The sequence below is a fragment of the Struthio camelus genome, chromosome 1 (assembly GCF_040807025.1).
Source record: "Struthio camelus isolate bStrCam1 chromosome 1, bStrCam1.hap1, whole genome shotgun sequence".
In the NCBI taxonomy this organism is placed as follows: domain Eukaryota; kingdom Metazoa; phylum Chordata; class Aves; order Struthioniformes; family Struthionidae; genus Struthio; species Struthio camelus.
The window spans coordinates 53,613,175-53,630,777 of NC_090942.1; the positions used below are offsets into that span (position 1 = coordinate 53,613,175).

At 35.9% G+C, this 17,603-nt stretch overlaps 1 protein-coding gene across 9 annotated transcripts in view; it reads right to left on the minus strand.

Annotated features, from left to right (window-relative positions):
- The window catches only part of ANKS1B (ankyrin repeat and sterile alpha motif domain containing 1B), a 442,229-nt gene that overhangs the window by 187,355 nt on the left and 237,271 nt on the right, over positions 1-17,603 (minus strand). For all 9 annotated transcript variants that reach the window (XM_068938515.1, XM_068938509.1, XM_068938473.1 and 6 more), the window contains one exon: positions 15,696-15,802. In XM_068938515.1, coding sequence (XP_068794616.1) covers positions 15,696-15,802 — 107 coding nt within the window. The remainder of the gene's footprint in view (positions 1-15,695; positions 15,803-17,603) is intronic.

Consider the following 17,603-nt stretch of genomic DNA (forward strand, 5'->3'; position numbering starts at 1 on the left):
TCTTTTATAATCAGTGAATATAAGAAAAAATCTGTCCAATTCAGGAATTGTGTTCTCAGTAACCAAACTATGCATTCCATTAACCTGTCTCCAGCCAAACTTACTATTAGCTGTCAAACTGAGTTACATATACTTATTGGTCTTATATACACAGTCCTAGCATCTTGATATGTCCCTTTGAACTCTTCCTCTTGCCAAGAAAACAGTGTTTGGTTTCAAGAATCTTCTACAGAAAGGGAAGTTTATGCTATTATTTATTTATATCCCATAGACATGATTTATTTTCCTAAAAATCTGAGTAAACATGCTCAAAATTAATGAGGAGACAGCCAAATATATTCTTAGGATATTATTACCTAAGTGCAGGCTGATCCAGTCCCAAAATATTACAGAAGGGCTCTACAGCATTGCTACACAGCTGATTTTCCAAGTATGCATGTTGAGACATCATCTACTGTTAAAATCAGACAATCTGAGATTCTACTACTTCACTTCCTTCGGTCGTAGGGGAACTTTCATGCCAAGTCAGTCTATCTCGTATGGCACCCTCCTTCACAAAGCTACTGTAATGAGCTTTTCCATCAAACCATTTCCTACAGAAGGCTACTACATTTGACAATTAACCTTTACGGACTTTCTATCCAAATTCAAGCAGTTTTTTTAGTGATATTTTGCAGATTTCTTTGTGAGCAAGTTCTTTCTAATTTAACTTTTTCTTTTCTTTTCCTTTTCTTTTCCAATAAGTGTTCTTAATAGTTGTGATGAACACTTTTGAGACTCAATGGCCTTTTCTGTCTGTAATATCAGGTCCAAAAGCAATCAGTGCTACCAACTGATCAGATAATAAAAATGTGCGCTCTTGATCTCGTGGTATAAAATTATGCGAGACAATGTAACTTCACTTGATGTAATTTCTACATTTCAGTACACTTTCTTAAAAGGGAAAGTTCCTACAATGAATAAAAGAGATGAAAAAAGAACCACTCATCCCCACTACACATTAAAGGAATGTTGCAAAGTCACAGGTTTAAACAAATACCAGAATGAAGACTGTTCAACGCTGGCTTACCCCCACCATCCCACCATAAGATACATGTGTCCTCGGAAACGGAATATGTTTTTTTTACACGATATTATACATACAATTTAATTCTATTTCCAAATAATCCATGAATTCAATCCAGTGAGATGGATAGTACTTATGAAATAAGATAGCTGACATTTCTTTTTTTAGCCTTTATCATCCTCTGTGTGGGTCCAGGTCTTATATATAGTTTGCCATTGAAAGCCTCACCAGATAAGAATGACTCATTTTCTTGTCGCATATATTTTTACATTCATTGAAATAATACTTGGACAGCTCTGAAACAGTGATTAAAATATTTTATACGACTCCTGCAAGGCAAAGTGATATTTTTATACCTGTTATACAGATAAAGAACTAAAGCGAGGACTGATTAAGGCCAGAGTTTGAAAAAAAATCTATTACTGTCAATGCCTATATGTCGTGATTGTTTTCTTTCAGTGTACTGAGTACTAAGCACTTATCTTCACAGAATGTTACCTATTCAAAGGAGAGCTATGGTCAAATTTAGTTTTAGTGGTGAGCTGGTGAGCACTCACACTTCAGCAAATCTGGCCTTACTACTCCTTCCCTTCGATATGGATAGTAAAGGGTTTTCAACACAACAGTTCTGTCAAGAAAAGTTGTCTCAATTTTTAGCTAACTATCTGGGTAAACCAGCAGCCTGAAAAACTTTGGAAAATGGAAATATCTGAATAATATGGTACTACAAAATGCACCGGACAACAAATCCAGCTTTCTGCAAGGAGTCAGTTTAAGCCCAGCCTAGCACGCTAGCTCTCATTCAGGATCAGTTCTGTTGGGCCAGAGCTGCCTCTCAAAGAGTGACAAAAATGTCTCTGTGATGACAATTCGGCTGAATGCTCCTCTGTTTGTCTGCGTATGTAAAAGCTTTCAAAGATTTGTCAGTCAAACCTTCTGTTCAGGACTTCCTAAAATGTGTTAAGACAGTAAAAGGACTTAAATGTGAAGAAGTCTTCCTCCTTTCCCTTTCCCTCCCTCCCTCTCTTCCTCCTTCCCTTGTCTTCCTTCCTTTCTTTTTTCCTTCCATCCTTCCTTCCTTCCTTGCTTCTTTTTTGTGTTACTGTCTTCCCAAAACCTGCACTGAAAAACAAAGGACATCAGTTTTCAGCTTAAAGAACAGGAGGCAAAGATTTGGAGAGAATAAAGACACACACAGTGATTTCCACCGAGGAAAGAAGAAATGGAGAAAAGGAGGAGACGGGGAGCACAAGAAAAGTCTGTCCTGCAGGGATACTGTGGCAGGGAGAGAGCTTAGAAACAGAGGCCCATTCTGGGGGAAGGGAAGATTTAGAGAATTTCTGAAATAAAGCGGAAGGAAGAGTGGCACCTAGGTAGCTCCAGGAGCTAGAGGGAAAGGGGAATGCTAGGAAGCAGTTTCTGCCATGAGTTTGGCTTGCAGAAGCAATGAAGTGTATGACTTAAAGTAATTTGAAAGTAAATATGACTAGTGCATACACAGAAAACATTCCTGATTCATTTTGTTTGGGGCCTAAGAAACATTAATAAGTATTAAATACTTGCTTTGTTTTCATGCAATATTTTTAGCTTGAGTCTCATTATTTTCACTGAATTTATTCAGAACTTAAATGAATTTACTAAATGAGACTTCTCAGGTGATATGGTTGACTCAGGCTACATACTGAGAAACCGTGCTTTCCAACTACAGTTACTTAGAAACCTGTACCTTTCAAGGCCAGTGAGTTAAGTGGCCACAAATAGCTCTTAATATACACATATTTCTATCCCAGGATTCTCAATTGATTTCCTATGTGGGGGCAGCAATATTAGCTGGATAATTAAGGGAACAGAGAAGTGGCTTCCCCAAAGTCATACTCCAAATCAATGACTGATCCCAGAACAGACCCTTGGACATATTGTCCTACGCATTCTCCACAGACAACTCTTCTGCATCTACTAGGAAGTGTTTCCCTTATTCTTTTCACAAATTGTCATTTCTTATTGTTCATGAACGAAAGAAATCAACATGTATATTGAACAAACACATACATGAAGCAAGATGCTATTATATATGTAGTTAGAGACAGAGAGAAATCAAACCATATAAACAGGGACAACAGAATTTGCTGACAAAAAGACTGATACTGCAGGGAATCGAAGATTTGTTTGTATCTGGGTTGTCTGGCGTGATAGTCTACTCTTGCTGCATAAAGTTATTTTTCTTGGCAGAAAGTGAAGGTCTACTATATCTAAAGGCAATAAAAGAAGTAGTTAAAAAAATCAGAATAATAAGAAATAAAAAGTTCGTGGACAGAATAGACACATTTCCAAATTCCAAGAGAGTTGGAAAATGAAATGAAATAACTTGTATTGTCAATTTATAATTCCTTTCTGGCAACAAGAGGGATGCCTAGGGAGTTCAGAGAAGCTAACAGAACTATAATATTCATGCTATATTTAAAAATGGATCAAGGCTAAAAACCAACTCGCTATTGCGCAATCTTTTATCCTAATGTGGCATGGCAGCAAAGAGCTATTATTCCCTTAAAAAAGCCATCTTAACTTAAAGAAGTGAGCTTTCTATGTGATTAAGAGGGGAGCTGTTTGGAGAAGCATTGAAAAAGCTGTTAAATAGTGTGGTTACTGAAGAATAGAAACAATCAATCACTTAGGAGATTTTAAGTGTTGTAACCCACTGTTTGGATATTTTTTAGCCTGATCCATAAGATTCCAGTGACATTCCAGACCTTTCCCACATTCTTCCTCATTCTAAAGGGGGATTATGCACAGAAGGCCATTTTTAATCAATTCATGGCTGTTAACTAGGGATTCAGAGAAAATACTGCTTTTACACTAGAAAGGTTATTTTTTTGATGTGCCTTTATCCAGCATATTTGCACTCATGCTATTTCAAAACGTGCATCTAATTTAGTCTTTGAATCCAAAATGTTAAAAATGTTCAAAGGATTATTATCCAGTTGAGACTTTTCACACAAATTTAAAGCAGGTATGATACATCTAGCAAATTCAGCCCATTGGTATTGCCCTCAATAATGGCATCATTCAGTTTCCAGTAACTCTATAAAATATGGCATAAGATAATACTAATAAATGCCTGAAACATGAAATTTTGAGTAAGTCATGGGTTGTATGTACAACAATTGTGCTTACCATCAGTTTCAGGAAAACCAGTCTAAAACAAACGCAGTTTATTGTTACTCAGAGGTTTTATTCCATCTGCATGGTAACTGGAGCTTAATGACGGATGGCAAACTATGTAGAATGTAATATATTAGCTAGTGAATAAAATGTTTGAAATGTTTCAGGTGGTGTTTTAAAAGTCCATAAAGTTAAATTATTTGGAGAATAAAGCAGCATTTGAGGTGTTCGTTTTCTTGAAAATATATTTTCTTCAGGAGTAGACTAAGAACGAGACCAGATATCAGATATGAATTTCTTGTGTGACCTTGTGTTCATGATGAATACAAGCTTGCTGTTAATTCAAGCAATTATGCTTATGTGTCATAAAATCACAGTAAAGACAAAGCAATTCTGTTTTATCTTCACTGGAATGTACCTTGCTTTCAGCAGTTGAAGCATACATCTTTTCCCCATTGAAAGTCAAGAGCATCTAATTCCTTAAAACTGAATCTCTGTATAGACTCCTGTAGAACACTCAGAACAAAATTTTTAGAGGTGACCTCTGATGTAGCGCACTCAGTTTCTGAAAAATCATAACAAAAGTGTTTCTAGCTGAATACATTAATTTTTTGTTGTCTGAAACAAATTACCTTCTGAAGTGTTGTCCTTTTATCTTTTCTAACTCTTCATTTCCCAATTTTTAAGATGCAAATATTGCTTTGAAAAACAAGAAGAATGTTTGGATGTATAAATCCTTCAGAGTGAAAACATAATCACAATGTTCCAGATGAACAATTGTAAATCACTGCTGAACTAGGTGAGAAGACATTTTGGGAGGGGGGCAGGGGAGGGGGGGGGGGAAATCTCATCATTGTTTTAAACAACCATTGGGCTAAGGTTGTAAAATCATTAAGTAATGTAGCATCAGAAAAATAAAAACAAACTTTATTTTTAATAGGTAGCTCTTTGAAATGTGCGCTCATGCCTATTCAAATTTGAGTACACTGAATGAGGCAGGCATCCTGAGGGAAAAAATCAGTAGAGAAACCTGTAATTGAAGACTGTATCATAAGACATATGAATGAGAGGAATAAACTGAGGTTGCATAGGTACTGCAACTCTCCACTTCCAGTTTATTTCTGAGCTCTCCAAATAGTGCACCTTGGTGTTCTCTTTGTATAGGGGGGTGTGTGTGTGCACGTGGGTGTGTGTGTGTGAACAGGCAGAATGGATAGTACATTCATAAGGGCTTCACTAGCTTCATTTCTTTGAAATGAAGAGAGTTGGTCCCCCCAAAAATGCATGAGCATGAAGTAGGGGAGAGGGAATAATTTTCACTGATGTGTGGGAAAACTGAAGATCCCTAAACTGAAGGATAGAAAGTTTGCGTGCCCAGGAAATTTAAAAGGAGTCAGGCAATATCTCTACCAGCAATGTCTTGCTTCTGCGGCAATTCTAATAATCCAGAAAAGGCTTTTAAAAGGTGGCTGTAGTTATACTAGCAAAATTACAGGTTCTTTCCCTTGTTGAAATTTTAATTATTTTTGATGGAAGGAGAGTTTCTCATCTACTCGATGAAAGGTACAATGCCTTGTACAATACATCTGATTCTTTACTGGTTTCCCATAAATATTTTGTTCTCCTCTCAACTGCACAATTACTTCATTTTTCTTCTTTCTCTTCTCATTACACCCCGTTGCCACATTCCATTCAATTCCCCATTTTCTCCTCACCAGACTCAGTACTGATGACAGTAACTATCCATTGCTAATAACATCACCATTAATTTCCTGCTTGAATAAGGCATTAGTTGTATGGTGAAAGGCTGAAGACAAAGGGGTCAATCCTGTGATCTGGAATATATATCGGTACTATATTTGCATTTTATTTGTCCTCTACTAATTCAGTTATTCTCCAGGAGTTCTCAAAGACGATCACTAAAGGATCTAGTATTTCCTCTTCAGTTTTCTTAACTCTTCAAAAAATATCACATAACTCACATCATTCATTTATTTTAACTAAGTTTTCTTTTATCTGCTTGCAGCGTGATCTTTCTCTCTTACTCTAATAACCTCAGTGGTCTTCATTAACACTCACTGTATTTCACTAATTCTTGAACTTTGCTCTTTGTATTAAAGCAAAAGTGATTCTTCTCATGAGTTCTAGCAGTGGTCATAATGTTTTTAATGTTCCTTTTTGCTATAGCATATTTATAAAGTTGAATTCATTTTACTCGCAGTTAATGCTATGTCATTTTCTCTAATTTTTTCCTTATTGGATTTTGTTTATTTACCTAACCTTTCATGATTTATCCTCTTTTCTTTATTTTAGATAGAGTTTGTTGGTTTTCATTTGCCTAAGTACCTGTTCATATAACTACCTGAGCTCTTCTTACATCATCTACTCTTCTTTCATAAAGGATAATGTGTCCAAGAATCCTGTACTTATTTCCAGTCAGTAGCCATTTTTATTTCTGTTAGTACCCATTAATCTCTACTTGATAACTCCTTCAGTATCCCAAAATGCAATTATCTGTAATCAAGCTCCTCTGTACTGCTGTCTCCTTCAAACATCTTTGTAATTCACTTAAGGAGATTTGTCATTGTTTGAGATTAATTTACCTATTGGTCCAGGTTCCATTTATTTCTTTCTTATTAGACAATATTGTTCTAAAACAGTAATCTACACAACTGTATATTTTGTTCCTTTTTAATTTCTTGTATTGCATAATTTCTTTTTCAATTAAGAAGTATCTCTTTATGAAATAGCTTAGAATAAGCTATAATTGTCCTTTACGTACAGCCCTCTTGTTTCAGGTCTACTGTTGTCTTATCTTGCAAAGCTTTCCTTTATTCATCTATAATGCAAATATAACTACAAATTGACTGTCCTTTGAATCTTCTGGTTTTCACTCTATATGTTCTTTCTCAGACTCTTCTCCTCTCTTACCTTTTAAAGTTTATGTTACTTTTAATGACTTCTCATATTGGCATGTTTCTGATATCTTTCCTAAGTTATGAAGAATAGGATTATATGCATTACTCTGTTTATAAACATTTCTAATTCTTGGAGTTTTGCCATTGTCCTTTTTGATAGCAAAATCAGCTGGCAGTTTTTGGCCTTAAATAAGTACATAGCAAGAGTGTTGCATTGGCATGGTATCTCTTATTTTAAGAGTTATTAAAATGTCATGTTTTATTACATCTTATTTAGAATTTTCAGCTGTTTTATAAAGTGGACTTTTATTTGAAATATTTGCTACTAGTTTCTCTTAAACTTGTATTCAGAGCCAATAGGAAATTTCTTACATGTGCATTCTCAGAATATTCTTTTTCGGTTTTACCAGTGTTTGCACTGTGCCTGTATCTGCACCAGATGTTTTCTTAGCTAAAGCATAATATATATATATTGTTAAAACAGACGGGGCTAACTCCAGCCCTCAGGTACCATATTCACACAGGTATGTACCATGAAATAAATTCACTTGTATCAATTTGTTTCTGAAGAATGATATTTTATGTAATTTTTGTTTAAAATTAATTTGTATAGCAATGTGCACTGAAACTTAATTGAGATTCCTCTGGAGATTTTTCATTTTATTCTTTGAAAATAGACACACATGCAGATACTGAAGACAAAGGATACTGTATTGCATTATATTTCTTTGATTTATAAAATTATGTCCTAAAATTACTAGCCTGCATTCTTATTTTAAAAGACTTCAGTATGAAAAGGATAACTACACCTACCCAGTTCTCCTAATGGGAAAATATTTGAAGGAGTTTTTAAGAGACAAAGAGGTGGTAACAAAGTTAATATGTAGTTATTATGCATGACTTGAGAGGAAGCGTAAGCTATTTGGATTAGGAACTCAGAAACTAACACTGTCAAATCTAGATGTTTGAAATAGCCACCCAGGGAAGAATTGCTTAATTTTTAAAAATGCACATTGTGATTGCCTCCCAACTGATTGCAGTGGGAATTTAAAAAGTTTAGATAGACTTGTCCTAAAGAACGTCTAACAGAACCTGAAGAGATGGAAGGGGTTATAATGAACCCTGCCGTACCCTGTTTGTTGATGTAAGTTGCAATCATGACTGCAACGGCGTCTGGACTGATCCTGTGTTCTCAGTGAGGATAAGACTGAGCCTAGTACATTGACAGGTACATTGGACAAGCTTTTTGCTCTCAGACTGTTGTAGTGAGCTTCACAGTTGAAGAGCCAGACAGACATTGGATGTTATGAACCTGAATGGCAGATGGGAGTGGAAAGATAACCCATACAGCTTTTGGCACCTGGGTGGTCCATCAAGCACGCAGCCTGAAGACCTGTCTGTGTGCACTACATGTACAACCTTGTGTGGAATTTAATTTAAGTAGAGATGGCCATATATTCCAGAACAGTCAGAAAAACTTAAGAGATTTAAAAAGATTTAAATTTTAAAAAGATTTAAAATGTAAAGATTAACTTAGCAAGTTCAGAAATATCTGGAACTGTTCCTGCAGGAGACAGGCTGACAGACCTATGATCATTCACCTTTAAGATAAAGCTGTTGGGACAAGTGAAAACATATTCACTCTGACTCTCAGGGAATCCATCATAGTCAGGATGCCTTAGTGAAATCAAGTCTGTTTGAAGATGGGTTGCTTATGAACCAATTTTCTGGGTAAAATAAATAGAAGCTCTAACTTGAGTTTCTTTTTTTTTTCTTTCCTTTTTTTCCCCCCTCCCTATGTTGAGCAATCATTACTGCCAGAACTTTGATAAAGTCCTTTGTTAAGTACATAATCAGTCACCAGCCTGTGGTGGCTCTGCTTTTTAAATACATTTGCATAAATATATATATATAAAAATATGAGAATGGTATATAAATGATATATATGTTACATATATATATATATAACACAAGAAACAGATTTCTATAAAATCCCTTTCCCCTGGGGTATACCAGAATAAGCACTGCCTCGCCAGATCTTTTATCTGCATGCAGTTCACACAAGGATGACGAAAAATGGTCTGAGACCACCTCAAGACAGAAAGACAGTGCAAGCTATTATTTGCACATGTGATATTGAGAAGGACATTTATAAGCCCTTCTGGCTCTGGACTAACTCGAGGAATACCATGATGGAAGCATTAACTGGAGCATGCAGAAGGGGATTGTTTGTTGGACCTGCTGCTGTTGCAGGATGACAGGCAGAATCTTTATCTCTGGCACCCACCTGAGCTCAACTTTGCAGCTCTTGTAATAGTAAGAAGAATCCCTACTAGAATGAAAAAGAAAATCTTGAAGCCTCAGGGCTGGATGTTCTGAGGAAGGAGAAAATATTCCAATAACAATACTTTGTGTTTTCTTTTGGGAGGGCAGTGGGAGGATTCTAGCCCAAATTAAGACATCTAAACTTTTGTGTCTATATGAGAGTTTAAGGACTCCTATTATAGAGATCTAGTCAAAAAATTCAATGAGGCCTAGAGAGAGATTCAGTTGACCAACTGAGGTTACTTCAATTTATCCTAAAATAAGTACGCTAACAGTTAGTCAGATAACCAGCTAAAATGCACTCTATGCTCCATCGGCTTTAATAACTGACTAGGCTCTTCACTTAGTTGCCCACAAATATGAATCCAGAGTCATTTGAGGGGCTGTAGTATACACTCCCCAGAATCCAACCCAAGTTCCATATAAATATGGGTTTCCCACAGATACTGTATCATACATGCCAGCCCTATGTAGATGTCTCAGGCATCTCAAGTGATTCCAGTATGCGGGCAACTGAACTGAGTCCTAGATATCTACTCACTCTAATGGGATTTTAGATACCTAGTGCACTTATAGAAGTCTATATTTGAACTCGAACCATGCCCCACTCTATGTTTGACTAACAGCTTGGACTAAGGAGACAGTTGCAAAGGGTTACACAAGGTGAAGGGCAAGAGAGACTCAGAAGTGAGTACAGTGACAAAGGGCCCCTTGGCTCAGGGTGGAGTTCAGAGCCACACCGGCACTGAGAGGAGCTCCGCAGTCTTAGTGGCAAGCACCTTAGATCTACCATGAGACTTCTGAGGCTTGCAAGTGAGGTCCAGATGAGGGGAGTGAAACATGGAGTTCCAGGCCTATATTCTAAAGATTTCACTAGACAAGCAGAAAATCTTAAACCATTGTGAGGAGGGCTTGTATTCCTGCTGGCTTGCTACACATCACATCCTCAGTGTCAGGTGGCCTTAAACCATTCTTCATCATCTCTGGGTACACTACATGCAGACAGAGCTCTCTGATAATTTTCCTACACTTCAGCTGATCCATAAGTGCCCTCATTAGTCACTGCAGGAGCTGTTATGGGCCTGGAGATCTCACAGACTGAACGTTGGAAGGGTAGATCTCCTCTCCTAAGCACTTGAAAGTCATTAAAGTCACTAAAGACTAGAGCCCTTGTGAGACATTGGCCTGTTTTTCATCTTCTGCAGCACGGCTAATTTAAGAAAGGTGTTGGCAGACTGACTCATTCTTTCAAACTTCCTTCTCATGCCCAAATCATCAATCTCTGCACCAGGTATTTGTGTATAAAAGCTATAATGATCTCTGCTAGTACAGGACTTGGAGGCAATGCAGACAGAATTTCTTTCAGGTATGTTTCTCTCTAAAGAAATAAAGTTATGTCTGTCTGACATGTCTGTTCTCTACACTTGATACATAGTTAAAATCCTACACAGATTAAAGACAAGAAGAATTATTGGGTATTCCAGGACAGCAATCCCAGGAATGAAGCCTGAGAGAAGGTAGAATTCAGATAAATTTAGCTCCAGACTCAGGGAAGGAGGGAAGAAGGAAAGGAGAGAGGGAAAGATGGAAGGAGGGAAGGAAGGGAGTGAGGGAGGGAAATTCAGAATTTAATTCAAAAGAGGCAGTTAAGAAGTGAGAAGGTAGTCCGTGCCTAGCATGGTGAAAGCAAAAAGAAAAGAAAAGAGCTAGCTGCCTGTCCTCGTGCAGGTAAAGTTCCCAGGGTGAATATAAATGCAGTAAATTATTAGAAGGAAAAGAAATGTATGTGCAACTGAGATATTAAGTGGAAACTCAAGGGATCTACATTCATTTCCCAGATAAGTTCGGCGTGATGTAGAACAACATTTAGGACTCATGTCAGCTGTGTAAGCATCAAGACTCTAGAGACATCTGAGATGCCCTGTGGTATCCCACCAGGCCTTCAGCTGCCAATTAAGAAGGGCCTGGGTGTCTCATTGGTCCTCAGTAACATCTGACAAACCTGCCTGGATCTCCCAGACTCCCTACAGTATCTCAAATGATACTAGGTGCCTATTTTTAGGCATCTGAATTGATCTGTTAAATGCTACTTTGACAGCTACTTCACAGTCTAGCTCCCGTTGGTCTCAAGTGATTATATAGTTTTAAATTCTGGTCTGCAGTCACTCCCTGCCTCAGTTTCCCAACAGTGAAAGAGAGAGAACTTTTAAAATAGTTAGGCAATATTCAGATGCTCAGGTAACACAAACCATTTAACCACTTAAAGGGGTCAGCTGCATGTATGTAAGTTCATAGTTAGCAAGGGGAAAAGATAAAGAGTCTAGAGTCCATTAAGGTTATTAATTGTTGCTAGTGAACAATAACTTGGAAAGTAAAAAAAATGTGATTAAATGCTTCATATTTTTCTTTTAACTCTTTTTGGTTGCCTGGTCCCTGTTTCTCTCATACAGCATTTTACAAATGTTTATAACAGAGATTATCTTAATCATATTGCAATATTAAGTAAATGATACAATTTCAAAATATCTTAAATGATTAGAATAACCTATAAATAGAGAGTCATATGCAGTCCTTAATCAGAACTAGTCCCCAGTGGGCAGTCATTTGATTGAACTGCTTTTTTCTCTGTGGATCTGGTATGGAGTCTTTGATGAAGCTCCAAAGTTGTAGAGAGCTACATACAAAGTAATGACCCCACATATTTTCATCTATTTTTCTGCAATTCAACTTTTTTTTCCTCAACAGATTATGTTACATATGACCACAACTCTGCATAAAGTCTATAACTTGTAGAAGGGATATGCACGGGACCTATGCATCAAAAAAAATATTCATTGATTCATTAGGTTTCCTCAGTGTTTATATCTAGACTAGACTATATATTACAATTTACAACTGATCTATTGTTCTCTGGTGCTTGGGAATTAGTTTAACTGCAAAATAGCCTTTGCACTGTCAAATTTGCAGTATCATCTGCATCTTCAAATATAGAGTAACACTGCAATATAACACTGCACAAAACAGTCGCTACCAATTTTTACATGAAGGACATTGTAATCCATTACATGACAAATTATCAAAGCTACTAATGACTGGAGATTATATATATATTTAAGTATGATTTGATTCTTATAAGCATATGTGAGCCAAGTCTTGGGACTGAATTTGTCTGGGCCTTCTAAATGTTATGTAAGTGTTATTCCTGCACTATATTAATAGTAGGTAGGAATTTCATTTGCACAAATGTACACAAGAAATAGAAGTATAGCAGTTAAGGAAAGCACAACTAGTATTTTTAATGCTATCTTTCAACATATTTTTAAAAAATATATATTGACAGATTATGGAAAAAATATTCATATTGCAAAGTTCAAAGCAAACAGGCTATTTCTTACTAAAAAGTCCACACACTTTAAGCAACATGAATAAATCTTCCTAAGAGCAGTTAAGTTTATACCTTTCCTAAATACCCAAGGGAGACTAAACACAAGGAGTTAATTTCTGTGATCTAATGGATGATAACCATGAAATCCTTGTATCTGAAAAACACCTTTTAACTAGAATGTTAATTCAATTAGTAGGATTTTGCTGTTGAGAGTTGTCTAAATAGAATATATTTGTTCTCAGATGTATGCTTTTCCATGGACATTAATTATATCATTGTGATATTCCCTTTCCTGTTCTGAACATCTAGTAAGACATGTACTACTACATCATACTTAATAGGAGTGTGATGGTTGTTGCTTAGGCAACAGAATGAATAAATGCAGGTCAGAATGTGCTTCCAGAAAAACAAAAGCAGGAATATGGTACAGCATGAAGAACAAACATGTCTAACTGATTTTTACTGCATTGAAGTAGGAGAATTGTTCAATAAGCAACGAACCTATTTTAAACCCTTGTATAATTTAATAAATTGTAAAATATAGTTTAATATGTAAGCAATTTTAATAAAGGTAAACCAGTTCTCTCATATTAAAGAGGACTATAGCACATTTAAGTTGGGAGAAGAAAGACCTGGTAAGCTAATGGAGAAATCTAGTTTTTTCTAATTTCCCTACATACTTTCCAAGTTTAATGTTCTCTTTCACACTTTGGCTAAAATGTGAAATATTTTAACAAGCACTTTTAAATATTTCAGGAGAGGCTTACATTATCTAATGCTACTATATGCAGAAGAGTAATATATAAAGAAATTGGTATTTTCTACTCTTTTTTATTTCCAGTAAAATACTGGAAAGACTCAGTTTCTAATGCAAACAATAAACTGAAATACGTAACAATATGATAAACTATGTGAAACAAGTTAATAAGTATTAAATTACTAGGACTATTACCAGATGATTTTACAGCTTTTTGCTTAATCATTGGATTTAAGGGTCTAATCTTCCATTCACTTGTATGTATACAAGTCTTTGTGTATTTCACCTGTGATAAATATATTTAAGAAGGAAGTGCTTCAGAAAAGGATTAGATCAAGATGACTAGAGAACATTAGCTCTCACACAAGTATCCAAGCATAACTTAATCTGCCTGATACCTGAAAAGTTTGATTTGAGTTATTTGGTAATAGACTCTCATATAGCATTTGTATGTTTATGTAAGTATGTCAGCAAGAGATTCAGGAAATGAAAGTCTTACATAAACTCTAGCAGAATGTGGATCAGGCCCCTCTACAGCTAGTGAACGTTTGGAAAGCCTTCCAAGGCAGTTTCTTTAGCTCCTAGGGTGCTCGTCATTTACCTGGGCTAAGTGTGCTCTCCGCATTTGTTATGCCACCTACAGCCTCTTGTGAACAATTTCCTTCTCTAATCTCTTTATGCTTAAATGATCAACCACTTATGTAACCAATGCTACAATATTTTTTATATTTATATATATATATATGAATTTGTAGTTGCATTGTAGGAAACTGTGCCTTAAAATGCCTTTTAGAGCATTTTATTGGATTGCTGGGCTGACAGCACACACGTGCAGCTTTGTCTGTTTTTCAAGAATATTTAAAGGAAAAGATTCTAATGATTTTTATTGATATAAGCAAAAGATCACATGGCAGCAATGTAAAAACAGGAAGAAACCTCTACACTATTCTGGTGTGGAAATGACATAAATTTAGCCCTTAATTTTCTGATCAGTAACCCATAAGGGTGTAATGATGTTGGCAAAATAAATGAAATAGGAAAACCAGAACTCAAATGATGGTTTTGTAGTCATAATCTACATGCTAAGTTCCATTTCTGTTTCTTACATGCCAGGTGTAAGTTATGAAAAGTTAGAACTGTTCCAAGATATACATGGATACTAAAAATATCTTATAAACAAGGGGTGATTAATAGTATTTTAAGATCTGGTACTTTATAAGAAATGTGGTCAGGATTTTTGCAAGAGGTACAAGTAATGGGAATACTGAAGTAGATAGAAGAGTGATTATATAACAGTCTTACTTCTCTCTTTACTGTCAATATTCATTTCAATACAAAGTTTGCATATGTCAGGTCTATCTCATTTTATACCTCATGGATATACTATAAATTCTGAAGTACATAAAGTTTTACTTCATTCACGTATTCCTCATAAATATCTAGAGTTAAAATAGGAAAATTGAACTATTTAAAGGAATGTTTTACTTCTCCAAACAGGGCACAAGTTTCAACAAGTGAATCCCACTGCCTGATTATTTAAGATGCAGAAACATTTAACCGAGACATCCAGAACCACTTACAGAGATAGCATATTTTATTAAATTATTATCTGTAATTAAAATATGTCTCGCCACAAGAATGGTATTGCATGTTATTTGTTTAAACATTAACATCATCGTAATAATAATTAAAAGTAATAACGTGATATATTGCAGATAGGGGTGTGTACAGCTTTTGCATGTTGTAAAACTGCCTCCTGCTGAGTATGGATTAAAAGAATTATGCATTTTTTCTTTTTTAACCTGAAGATTGATGGGGGGGGGGGAGGGAGAAGAACCTTTATATTTAGTTTTTCTTTTACCATATTCCTGGCTGGAATATTTTCCAACATGTATAATTTGGAAGTTTATCCTAGGACAGTTTATATATTAATTTAGCTAGACATAGAAAGGTGAAACACTAACAGATCTTCTTAGTGCAATGCAGAATAGCTCTAAGGTTTTTATGATCACAGAAGAGACAGACAAAAAAAAAAAAAAGGCAGCTACAGTGTATATACACAGCTATGCACAGAAGATTTCTTACCATAAATTGCACATTGTCAAATCCATTAGCCAGCAAGTGGTTTTCATACTGAGGTAGCCCAATATTTTCCAACCATTGTCCCACTGTCTGGACAGGGCATCGGGGTCCTGTAGGAGGGTGAAGAGGGAGGCGTTTAAGCAACGAATAACCATCCACTGGATAATAGCGGTAGTCCTGGGCTGAGAGGTGGCATTGCCACATCGTGTTCCTGGGAAAGTTGGTATCAAACGAGCCCGCCAGCTTGACAGATTAATGTTTTCAGCAAGCAGAAAAGTCAGATGTAAAACATAGTTTACAGGGCAGTATACAGCATAAGATCTGATCCTAGCTCTACATTTCTTAGTTATTAATCTTTACTACAGACCAGTACGTCATACAGCAGGAAAAAAAAAAAAAAACCTCCATATCAAGCTGTCAGCTAAGCTGTTCTCCGTTATATGTGATTGTTGGAATACTCCACAATGAGCAATGCACTGCCAGCAGCAAGAATTCTTTTTATCAAGTACTCCTACACTCATCAGTATGCAGCTCCATGCTCCTCGCTCCCCCTCGCTCGCTCCCCTTCATTACCCAGCCTAGGCTACACCTCGCATTTTCAATAATAGCCATCAGATAAGGCAGATTTTTTTTTTTGTCTGCAAGCTGTAAGCCTGCTGCTGCTGCTTCCTCCTACACACCCATCCAAGCGTCAATCTTGAATGATGAGAGCAGTCAAAACAAATGCAGAAAATAGCAAGATTCAAAAGCAACCTAGAGCACTTGAATCTGAATAGAATCTTCATACCAGTTACGCTTTACATATCTGTTTGTTGTAGATTTTTACGTTTCACAAGACATTAGAAAATGCAAAACATAAGCCGTAGCCTATGGCATGGTTTACTGTGCATTCCCTTTTCCCCTTTTAATACAGCATTTGTAGTGGTCTGTATTTCTGCTTATGTAATAGTAAAACCCTTTAATGAATCAATAATGAATACATTTTACAGTTCCTTTCCTGTAGTACTGCAAAAGATATAAACTGCACAACAATTTTAGTCCAAGTAATTAGATTATCTGCATGATTTCTTCAACCGTAAAATATTATAAGACACAAGGAAACCTTCATGCCTACATGTGAAATAATTCAACTTGAAAAGGTCACCATTTCAAATGAATAATTATTTTTACTAAATAAAATTTTAAGTTTATATCCTTTCGTTACAAAAATATGAATGATAGCAGATAGACAGAGAAGATTTTCATGACTTGTAGAGAGGATGTGTACTTTCTCGACTGTAATAGCAAGAAAAATTAAATAGAAGATGATAAATTAGGGAAATTAAAGGATAAATTAAAGGGAAAATTCCTTTCCTGCAAAAGTAACTAAACATCTCAAGATATATTTTCCATCAATATTCTGATTCTCTCAAGATGGAAACGTTTTGTACCTTTGTTCAGAGAGGAATGTTTGCTAAACTTCCTTTTTTACAACAGGATCAAAAGTTATGGGACTTAGTAACAAAAATGGCAGATAACAGAACTCCAGTAGAACTTCAGTTATTGAATACATTATTACTCTTCTTTGTTTTTCTGGTCCACTGTGAATCTCAAGCAATGACCAGCTCCAAAGTCATAAGGAAATTGTAGATATCTGTCAAAAGGTATAATTTGGGATTGATGATATTGTGATGGAAAACTATTTCATAAAAAATACAAACCTACATTCAAATGGCCACTTTATAACAACAACTCTGTTCAAGGGACATGCAGAAGCTTCCTGAGCACTAGCAATACGGACTCAAAACTGAGCTAGATGTTTTAAATTAACAATAAGACTTTCTACTACAACCTGAAAGCTACTCAGCTAGTCCTTGGACTAAAAATGAATGACCTTTTATTCTCTGATCTTGCTGCTTGGTGAAAAAGAAA